Below are 11356 nucleotides of genomic sequence, written 5' to 3' on the forward strand. Positions count from 1 at the left end.
CAAATGGGTATGTGTATTTTTTTTTCTGCTTTATCAAAGATCCTACCTGTTGAGACAGATAAGAAACCTCAGGGAAAACAGCTCCAGACCCGAGTTGATTATCTACTGAAACTGCTGAAAAAAGATCTGGATAAGAAAGAAAACATGAAAGATGGGGAAGAGGTGAGATGTGGCTGCTTGATTCTGAGGGTTTCAGGGGGAGTGGTTGGCTGATGGCAGGAGACACCCTGTGTTCCCAGGTCACCAGACATCATTTATGTGAAGGAATACAGACTTGTCTATTGTCTGATTGCATTGTGATATTTCTCATTTAAATTATAATTAATAAGGAGAAGGTAATTACTGCTCTTACTGAAGGATTTGGGCTCTCAGACTTCCTGCCAGCCTGCAGCTGTTTGCACGATGTTCAGGAGATGGGAAATGTCCCCAGGATGTAGCTGTAGCTATTTGCTTTCCTTGACTTGTTCTATGTTTTTACCAGGGCAAGCTAAAGAAGAGGAAACCACGAGTAAAGAAAGAGAACAAGGCTCCCAAAGTCAAAGATGAGCATGGGAATGAACTCTCCTCTCCTCGGCACTCAGACAACCAGTCAGAAGAAGGTGAAGTCAAGGTGAGTCAGCCTGGGTGAATTGTGGCTTTTCCAGGTTTCCTTGGGTTGTGCTGTTAGGGCCCAAACCCACCTTGGGAAGCATTCCCAGCAAAGCCCCCTGGAGTCAGAGGCACTAAGAGCAAATTCCCACAGGACTGGCAAACTCACAAAACCACCCAAAGAGCTGTTGGTGTGAAAGAAGGACCTTTCCCACCTGTTCTTGTAGGTCAGGGATTTGGGGCATCGCAGAATGGCCACAAACATCCACATATTGACTCAGGGGAAAGGTGGTCTCAGGACAAAACCTGTTGCCCTTATAAAGGAGAGAAAGAAAATTGTTTCTCTCTCCTTTTGAGCACGTCAGTCTGTGGTGAAGCTGGAGTTTACCAAGGTCATCCTGTTGCTTAGAAAACGTTCAGTCTGTGAGTGGTTTGGCTTGTAGTCTGAGGGTTTTTGTTCATGTGCTGATCAGTATCTACCTCAGGGGCTGAGTGTTCTGGAGCGCAGCTGGCACAGGAGAGCAGGGCTGCTCTGCAGCTTGCCAGCTTGTCACAGAGTGGGGCTGGCCTGGTTTTCATACCCTTTTGTCACATTTGGGGGGATGGCAGCTGCTTGAGCAGGGCTCACTGTCTGCTTAAGGAGGTGTGAGGGTAAATCTGGGTGGACCTCAAAAGTTGCCTGTGTTTTAAGGATGTTTTATGGAAAAAAAAAGGTGAGGGTGAGGGACTCCAACTTTGTGCTGTGACTGATGTTCCAGGAGGATGGCTTGGACAAGAGCCCAGTAAAAAAGAAACAGAAGAAGAAAGAGAACAAAGAGAACAAGGAAAAGCAGACATCCTCTAAGAAAGAAAAGGAAAGCGATAAAGAGAAAAAGAAGACAAAAGACAAGAAAGAGAAGGTATGTGGTACTTTCAGGAGCAGCTTGATAGGGCAATCCCTGAGCAGGACAAACTGTAAGATTTAGGATTCATTAAAGGCCCTGTGTGAAGAGACATCAGTGAGGTGGGGTGAAGGGGTATCCTTTTTTCAGCCCTTCTGAATTGCCACAGAAAGTAGAAAAAGGCAGAATGTCCTAAAGCTCCATGGAATGTGACCAAAACAGAAGAGATTTTGTCAGACTGCCTTTAAAGTACAGCTGTCCCTGTGACATGGATATGGCCACAGAGCTGATGTTAAGGAAGACCAGGAAAAGAGCCTGGAGCACTCAGATCAAAGTTCTACCCAGCTGTGATTTATCACAGGGCTGGCAGCTCCTTGTCTGTATTCCCCTTTAATTTAAACTCACCCAAATGACCCAAGTGTCCACACCATCAAGACTGTAAGTTGTCATTGTCACTGTTCAGGACTCAACAGAATGAGTGTTTCAACATCACTGGTATGCTGGAGACTCAAATGTCTTTTGAATTTTGGGTACAACTGCCCTGAGGCTGGGTGCAAATTGGAAGGGGGGGGGTAAAAGCTTCCATAATAATGACCTGAAGTACCTGTCCAAGGAACAGGTATGTACTGCATGCCCAGTGTGTTTTGACACTGAGGTCATAAGTGCAAATGAAGAAGTTTTGTTGCCTGTGTAGGGGAAAGTTTGCTTTCCAATGATTTTTGGTACAGCTTTGACTGCAAATAAGTAATATAGGTAAAAGTGTACATGAGCAGGCCGTGATTTGAGAACTAGTGATATCACATAAAGCTGAAGATCTGTGTAGACATGAGGCTACCCTGAGCACTGTCCTTTGCAAGGCAGAGACACTCTTTATTTTAACCTTTCTTCCAGGTGTTCAACATTGGTTTCTCCCCGTGAGTGTGAATATTGTATTTGTGTCCAAACTGTTGGCTCTGATTTTCCCCTGCTCCCTCAGGGATGATGTAAAGCTAAACCGAACCATTGCAGCTCAACAGTTGGAGATTTTGGGAGGAAAGCTGTAGGAACTATGCCCAGGTTTAGCAACTGCCAGTAACAATAGTGTGGAGGTTGTTAGTTGGGTCACTTGGGATCCTCCATTCTGGCTCATGGCAATGATGTGTGTAATTTGTCCTTGTGAAGCCTAAAGGTGGTGAGGCCAAATCTGGAAGCAAAGGGAAGAGATCACAAGGTCCCGTCCACATCACAGCAGGGAGTGAGCCAATCCCCATTGGAGAAGATGAGGATGATGATCTGGACCAAGAAACATTCAGCATAGTGAGTATTTTCCTCAGCAAACAGGAGGGCAGTGCCAAGAACCCAGAGAGGCGGCCAAGGTTTGCTCAGATGTCATCCAAGGACTTGTTTTAGGTGTTGGGGTGTGAACCTCCTCCTTGTGCCCCACTGGGGTTTCCTCTGGCTGATCTGAGAGCAGGGCAGGACAACCCTGGACAAGAGCTGCCCACCAGTGCTGCCAGCTGGTAGCCTGTCAGCAGAGCATGCACAAGGGCTCTCTGCTTCAGCTGCTGACTTCCCACTGCTCAGCTGGCAGCCCTGGGTTACAGAAGACCCTGCAGCCTTACATTCCCTCTCCTGCAGAAGCCAATGAGCAACTGAAGCTCTTTCAGGCAAGGAAACGCAGGAGAGTTTTGAGGGTGACCTTGTAGGAGATGTGGAGCTGTGTAAATGCTCTCACAATAAACATGCCCACAAGGCTCATTGTAAAAATTGCCTTCCAGTAAAAGTTGTCATGGCAGATTCTCCTTGGCTGAAATACCACTTCTTTAAAGCAGTTCTCTCAATGCAAATCTCTGTATTTGCTGCAGGTCCTGTGGGGTTTTTTGTCTTTTTCTTTAACTTTCCTTCTGTGATGCTCAAAAGATCCAGGCAGTCAGTCAAAAAACCTGTCTGATTTCCTATCTGTGCAAAGTGTTGATGTGCCCAGGCTGAAAAAAATGTGGTGCTTTCATCTCATATCTGCCAGTTTTGGTAAAAGCAAGCGTTAAAGTGACCAAAGATGGGATTGGACAGGATTGAGTTGAGCAGTCTTTCAGTTGGGGTGGCTGGTTCAGTGTGTGGAGGCTTGGATAAACTTCCCTGCCTGCCCCGGGATCTATGCAGGGGCAGACCATGAGTGGTTACTGCTTGCAAAGCAAATTGTTCCCCCCTAAAAGGCAGGGGCAGTGGAGAGTGGGGGGACTCTTGTCTTTTGCTGATTATTGTCTGCAGCTTGTCTAACCATTTGCTATTTTATAGCTGATTTCTCCTTGCCTAATGGCCAGATAAAGCTAAACAAGCTTCTTTTCGATTAACAGGGCAATGGTGTAGAGCCCTCTGCCAAATTAATCACTTTCTCCTCTCTATTGCTCTTTCAAGTGCAAGGAAAGGATGAGACCAGTCAAAAAAGCACTGAAGCAACTTGATAAGCCTGATAAGGGACTGACAGTTCAAGAACAGCTGGAGCACACACGCAACTGCCTCCTAAAAATCGGTGACCGCATCTCTGAGTGCCTTAAAGCCTACACTGACCAGGATCACATCAAGCTATGGAGAAGGTGAGGGGTCATTTGGTTTTCCTTAGCTGGCCTAGGATATTTTGAGATGGTAGTTCAGAGGCTGCTGGTTTTTTTGTGGATGAATGTGCCATTTGCCTCTTACTTAAACCATGAAATCTTCTGTTTTCTGGTCCACTCAGTCTACAGAATCACAGAGTCATGGAATGGTTTGGGTTGGGAGGGACCTCAAAAATAACCCAGTTCCCAACCCCCTGCCATAGGCAGGGACACAGTTCACTAGACCAGGTTGCCCAGAGCTCTATTCAGCCTGAGCTTTGGACATTTCCAGGGATGGTCTTCCATGACCAGTCCCAGGCAAGTGTTTTGTCTTCAAGTTGTCCTGGTTTCATTAAAATTGATTTCAAAGCTAAATCACATAAACCACTGCAAACATCTTTATTTTACTTTGAAGAATGTGGTTCCAGCCCTCCTGGTCATCCTGTCCTGAGCTGAGACTCTTCTCCAGAGAGGGTAGAATGAATTTGATGTTGGTTTGGAAGCCATTGGCAATTAAACTGCTGCTGTAGCACTTAACAGAAAATGTTAATGTCCTTCTAGGAACCTATGGATATTTGTGTCAAAATTCACAGAATTTGATGCCAGAAAACTACACAAACTCTACAAGATGGCTCATAAGAAAAGATCACAGGAAGAGGAGGTGAGAGCTGAAGTGCTTTCCCTTTGATTTCTGTCCTTAAAAGTTACTGCACTGGAAATGCCAATTCTTTCTTCCTCTTACCATGGGTGTTCTTTGTTGTTGTTGTTGGCAGTGTGTGATTTTTCTCAACATCTAAGCAGTCAGATTGCTTTTGCCTTCTTCTTCATGTGGCATTTCTGGTCACTTTGTCCTGGCTGTTGTGACCAAGCAAAAGCACTGTTTGGTGTGGCATGTGATGCTCAGTTGCCCTGTGGAGTGAAAAGCCCGGGCATGCTGCCCTGTAGAGATCAGGTGTAGAAAGCAGAGCTGCCAAACCACGCCTGTCCTCCACCACGTTTGTGCCGTTCTTGAGCAGAGTTGGCTCACCAAGTCCTCAAAGAGGCAGGAAAATCCAGAGCCTGGCAGACAAGGCCATTGCTCACAGTCCTGATCTTTTGATGGGAGAGCAGCTGAGCTGTATCCCTCTGTTCCCTCTTGCAGGAGCAGAAGAAGAAGGAGGACATGTCCAGCATGAAGAAGCCGTTCCGCCCGGAGCCCTCAGGCTCCAGCCGCGATTCCGTGATGTCCCAGTCCCACGTGCCTCACAATCCTCATTCCCAGAAGATCCACATGCCCCCTTCCCACACCCAGCAGCAGATGCACGGGCACCCACGGGACAACTATGGCCATCCAAACAAGAGACATTTCAGCAACACAGGTGAGCACTGACAAGCCAGGAGAACCCTTCCCTTCTGACCTAATGCTCCTGCACACAAATCCTTCTCGGATTTGTGACTGCTCAGGTTTAAAGGTGATGGGATAGAACATACACTACCACTGCACTTACTGCTGGGCTAGAAAACGTGGTGATGTAGTGAGGAAAAGAATGTGAGAATGGGACAGGATAAGATTTGTGAGGGTGATAAAGAAATAGTGATAAAGAAATTAAAAGAATAAAATATTGTTACGGTTCAGGACGGCTCATGTAACAACACGTAGAACTCCGATTTCTTCAGAGGGCTTATAGCAAAGTTTATTGAAGGACAGATTCTTTTTATACAGTGTCTCAGTACAATGAATATGATTGATCCTTTAGGGCACCACCTTTTTGTAAACATCTCTACCAGTAAACAAGTTGGAAAAACACCAGGTGTCAGGAGCATGGTATCTACAAGACTGTTTTGGGTTCCTCCTTATGTTTTCCCAGGCCAGAATGAGAGAGGCCTTTCCCACAGGCCTCAGGGCACTGCCTGGAGCCTAAGAATCCATGTTCTGACCACTGTCAGTTCCCACAGTAAAATGGGGCCCACATAGTTAAGGGAGGAGAAAGTTAAAGGGGCATCAGTAGCTATAATTTCTTGGAGAATTCAGGGAAGTAAATGTGCTTAAAGCATGAGAGGCACTCAGAGGTGCTCTTTGCTCATGGCAGACCGAGGAGACTGGCAGAGGGACCGAAAGTTCAACTACGGCGGCAACAGCAACCAGATGTGGGGTGGGGAGCGGCACCACCAGTACGAGCAGCACTGGTACAAGGACCACCACTACGGGGACCGGCGGTCGCGGGGGGATCCCCACCGGAGCTCCGGGAACTACCGACCAAACAACCTGTCCCGCAAGAGGCCCTACGAGCAGTACAACAGCGACCGAGACCACAGGGGCCACCGGGACTACTACGACAGGTGATTGATTGATTGATTCCCCTCGGCTGGGCTGGGCTGGGCTGGGCTGGGCTGGGCTGGGCTGGGCTGGGGGGTGTTTGTGAGGACAGCTGACCACAGAGGCCGGGTCTGGGGAGCTGATCTCCGTCCCCTTTTCTCTCCACAGGCACCACCACGATTCCAAACGTCGACGGTCCGACGACTTCAGGCCTCAGAACTACCACCAGCAGGATTTCCGGCGGATGTCTGACCACAGGCCGCCCATGGGCTACCACGGCCAAGGACCTTCGGACCACTACCGGTCCTTCCACACAGACAAACTGGGAGATTACAAACAGCCCCTCCCTCCTTCTCACCCTGCGGTGTCGGACCCTCGCTCGCCCCCCTCTCAGAAATCCCCCCACGATTCCAAGTCACCTCTTGATCACAGGTCACCTCTGGATAGGTCATTGGAACAGAAAAACAATCCAGATTATAACTGGAACATTCGAAAAGCGTAAAGTGACTGAGAGGGGGAAGCGCACGTCTGAAATACTGGGATTGGTGCGACGGTGGCTTTCTCCAAGCCAGCAACGAGAAACTCTGAACATGCTGCTATCATCTGGCTGGGTCAAGGAGGATTTTGGGGGAGTGGGTGGAGGAAGATTTTCCCTAGTTCTTGATTCTGGTTTAGATTCCCATTTCCTTTCCCCATTTTTTTACCATTGAACTGTTCTGTCATGGAACCATCCCTGCTGCCTCGTTCTTTGTTTTGTTTTTGTTTTCCTCAGTCCAATGGACCCAAGGGAATTTTCCCCAGCCAGTGTTTCCTCAGAAGAAGAAGGCAGATCAGTGCTGCTTAGGCTGGTGCAGAAGGCCGTGTGCCTGCTCTGACTTGGTGTTATATGACAGATGCTGCTTTGGGGTTGGGGATAAACTGGTTGGGCTGGGATTTGTGTGTCACCAGCATGGAGCAATGGGAGGATATATTTAAGGAGGGACAGAAAAGTCCCTCAGCAGCCAAACTTGGTTGAAAGAGGGACTTGATGTCCCTGCAGAATGACTCCAAAGGAGCTGAAGCCATGCAAGCCATGCTGGTGACAATCCATCACTTTCCTGGCCTTGTTATCATTTCCATGTCTTTATCCATTTCAAGAAACTGGCTCTGCTTTGATTGCTCTTGTGTCTCCTGCAACAGAAGAGGTGGGGGGAATCTTCCTCCCATCTCCAGAGCTGGAACTGGCAAATCTTGACTCTGGGGGTAAGCGGGAGCTGGGATATGGGAAAAAAAAGGTCCACTTCCTTAGCAAAGGATTAGTTCACTTCTAACCAGCAGGAAAGAAATTGGGGTGAGAACAGTATTTCCCAGTGGACAGGGCTCAGGAATTCATAACAAAGCTCTTCTCTTCTGGCATGGGCAGCTTGGGTGGTCCAGGATCTAACACATGCTGGCTGGGAGGTGCAGGATCAAAAGATGGCTCTGGGGATCCTGGAACTCCTAATCTTCCTGCCACTAAAGTCTCTGGTCTCTGGGCAAATCACTTCTCTCTGTGCTTCACAAAGCAGTGATCACAAACCTTTACTGTAACTGAAGGATAAGGGATGGTAGAACAAAGTGAAATAGGAATCCAGTGGAGAGATCACTGTTCAGGGAATGGTCACCTTCCTGCCACCTCTCCAGCAGTCAGCAGTGACCCTGAATAGCTAAAAGTACCTGCACTTACAGACCTTTTGTTTGTCTAAATTGGAAATAAACCTGAGGACTTAGCACCTCAGTGAGCAGGGAGAGAATGAGGAATTCAGGACTGATCCATAAATATCCTTGGAGCAAATGTCTTAGAGCCCAGCATGGCAAAAAGGAAAGAGGAATGTGCAGCCCAGCTCAGTGGACTTCAGGGCAAACACTCCAAGTATTCAAACCACAGCATTTGGTGCAAACCAGCATTTGGCCTGAACACTGGTGTGGTGAGAGGGGTTGGTTGTGCACATGCTGCTGGCCAGAAGCACCTTGGGTGATTATTTTTTTCAGGCTGGAGTTCCCTGGAGACCACAATGATCTCCCAAGAGCCAGGCTGCCCTGAGCATGGTGTCTAGGGCTGCTCAGTGTTAAAGACCAGGCTGTTCCAGACTCCTCTTTGGTGGGGCACAGAAGCTGGGCCTCCTATTAAGATGCCAGTATTTGACCCTAATAAGCTGTGATGTCCCTTCCCCAAAAGACTGAGGACAGATGGGTGTTCAGGGCTGGCTTCCTGACTCCAGCCAGTGCCTTGGAAGGCGCATGCAAACTGACACTAATACTCCTCCATGCAGTGTATCCCTGGAAATCTGCTGCCGTCACTCCTCCCAATCCCGCTGCTCTAACGGGACACACAGGAAGTGTTTTGTTCCCCTTTTGTTTTTATGTTGTGAGATTTCCACCAAATTCAGGGCAGTTTTGTTTCCTTAGGGGCACTTGCTGCCCTGATAAAGTGTTACACTTGTGTTTACCTGTGCAGGGCGAGGTGTAGGCAAGTCTTCCACAGTCCCCCTCGGAGGGGTGGGAGGTGTGGAGGGAGCACCTTTCTGTGGCGTTTCCCACTAAGCTGTGATTGCAGGCTGTGGTATTCAACAAAGAGGTCCTTTCTTTTCAGAGGTGTTAGCTTTTAATGTGAAAATGAGAGCAACCTTGGAGGGGCAAAGAGAATTGTTCTTTTTGTCACAGTGCGGTGCTGTCACGGTGGGAAGTTTGTGCCATACTCGTGTAGCAAAGGCAATACTGGCCACCCAGTGTTAGGGTTGGTGCAGGAAAACTTTGGACCCCAGCAAGAGGCATTCTCTGTGTCGAGATGTGGGGGTTTCTGCTTATCCCAGGTTCTAGGCACGAGGTCGGTTGGGATTTCCTTGTGCAACAGCAAAAGCTTTACCCATATCCACTGGAGAGCTGTCCCCACTGTCACTTTCGCCTGATGTTGAAGTCACACCATGTCCACTCATGGTGGATGGGTCTTTGCTGGGTTTGGCTTTAGTGAAGCTGGAGGAGATTTGGGAGAAGGTCTTCCCTGAGCACACACATACACTTATGCATTTTATGTCCCCTCAGCATAGGGACCATAACCAAACATAGACATGGGGACATGAGTGGGATCAGAGGGGACACATCCACAGCCATTAACTTCCCTGTGGTGTTTGTGTCAGCATCTGGTACAGCTCTTCCTTCTGAAGCAGCTGCAGGATTCCCTACAGCCTCTTGGCAGGAAAAAGCAGTAACTTGCTGGGGTTCAATTAAAAAAAAAAGAAAAAAAAAAAAAAAAAAGAGTTTTTCAGCCTGACCTCTTGGGAAATGGTGTAAAGTTATGAGTTCACATGGTGGAAATCCTGCAGACCAAAACCTGCTGTGGGGACAGGCAATATGGCCCCGGCCAAAATGGACATGGAACCGAGTGCTGAAGCCCTTGTGTGAATGGTTTGTGATCCACACAAAAATAATATTCTGCTTTCACCCGTTTCCTCCCCACCTCTGCCTCCCCTCTGGGGAGAGAAGGACTCTTACTGTAAAAATACGGACTTTTAAACCTCTTGACTAAAAACAGTAATTAATATTAATTTATATTTGTGAAAGAAATGCCACTGTCCTAGTGATTTCTGATGTAAATATGTTGTTTATATAGTATGTATGAAATTTTCCTACATTGTAAAACTGCTGTACTTTTGATTCTTGTATATTAAAAAGTGTTACTGAGATTTTCAGAAGGGCCCCAGCGTGGTGTCTCCGGGGGGTTCCCATGGCAGGTCTGGGGGCTGGTTTGGGATGACAGGGCCCTTTCCCGGCAGCCACAGGCACGCCACCATGGATGTTTTTGCTGTGCAGGAATAAGCATGTTCTGCTTGCCTGTTTTTGCATAGTTTCACGGTCTGTGGTGACAGAGACTTGGAAGCCTCTTCAGATGGGAATTTCCAGCTGATCAGAAGGAGCTGTACATTCTCTAACCCAGCTCCACCAGGATTTCACTGGGATGATACTGATGATTACGTGTTTATCCCACCTCCACGTTTTATGGATCTCTGCGGATGTGTGAATTTCTTTTCTTACCTTTTCTGAGGAGAATTCCCCTTTGTCTAGAAGTGTTGCTCCTGCTCCATGGGTGAGTTCTCCTCTCTGTCCCCAGCCCCTCCTGGGCAGGATGTGCCTCTCCCCAGCTGGGATGTGATGGCATCTAGGGGCTGCTTTGGTTTGGTCTTTACCCTCCACTGCTCACACTGAGGCCCACAGGGCAAGACACGGAGCAGGGATTGGAGTAATTTATCCCAAGTTATAAAAGCTCATTGTGAAAAGTACTTTTCACACCTGCAGCCACTGGGTCCAGCCCTTCCCAGTCTCTCTGCTGCGGAGCCAAGTTTCAGCCAAGAGTGAAATTTCACAGCTGAGTTATATGCTCTTGAAAAATGGATTTCCTAATGGAAAGAATGACTGGCTGTTAGCCATAGGGCTCAGCAGAGAGAGGGGCTCAGCTGCAGGGAGACACAGGGGCTGCAGGGAGCTGGGCTGAGTGTTACGTGCCTGGGCGAATCTACCTGAGGCCAGTGACCATTTTTAAAAAATTATTATTTAAGCAGGTAGGTAAGGATGTGGGCACCCTGATGCCAGGTGTCTCCCTAGCACAGCTCAGCCCGGCATCTCCCTGCACACCCATGTCCACAGCACCACACTGACAACAGTTCAATCCTAAAGCCTTCTCAAAAGTGATGAGGAAACGACCCCTTCCCACCTGTCCATGGCAGGCAGGTATGGTCAGTCCCACAGGAAGGTATCATCCATAAGGACAGGGGCCATGCAAAGCCGTGTGCTGGCACAGGGAGCAGGACCCCCAGTGAGGGGACAGGGCTGTGCTTTACAGTGGGGCAGAGCCTCTAGAGGGCAGCCGGTTCCCGGCAAAAAGGGGTTCTGGTGAACATCATCCTCCTGCAGTTGTAGCTGCTCCCGGACAGGCGGTCCTGGCTTACCCCGAGCACTCAGATGGGAAGCTCAGAGCCAAAGGCCAGGGGAAGGGCAGGCAGAGCCAA

The 11356-nt window shown here is 48.4% G+C and overlaps 1 protein-coding gene across 2 annotated transcripts in view; it reads left to right on the forward strand.

The window, feature by feature from the left end:
- Positions 1-10034, forward strand: part of CHD2 (chromodomain helicase DNA binding protein 2) — a 54601-nt gene extending 44567 nt beyond the window's left edge. For both annotated transcript variants that reach the window (XM_066196208.1, XM_066196207.1), the window contains 9 exons: positions 40-162; positions 482-610; positions 1347-1487; positions 2631-2765; positions 3864-4042; positions 4601-4700; positions 5181-5397; positions 6109-6358; positions 6504-10034. In XM_066196208.1, the coding sequence (XP_066052305.1) occupies positions 40-162; positions 482-610; positions 1347-1487; positions 2631-2765; positions 3864-4042; positions 4601-4700; positions 5181-5397; positions 6109-6358; positions 6504-6837 (1608 nt within the window). In that variant the 3' untranslated portion in view covers positions 6838-10034. The remainder of the gene's footprint in view (positions 1-39; positions 163-481; positions 611-1346; positions 1488-2630; positions 2766-3863; positions 4043-4600; positions 4701-5180; positions 5398-6108; positions 6359-6503) is intronic.
- The last annotated feature ends 1322 nt before the right edge of the window (positions 10035-11356 follow it).

Source organism: Chamaea fasciata, unplaced genomic scaffold (assembly GCF_029207755.1).
Source record: "Chamaea fasciata isolate MVZ Bird 193981 ecotype frontalis unplaced genomic scaffold, bChaFas1.0.hap1 SCAF_14, whole genome shotgun sequence".
NCBI lineage: Eukaryota > Metazoa > Chordata > Aves > Passeriformes > Sylviidae > Chamaea > Chamaea fasciata.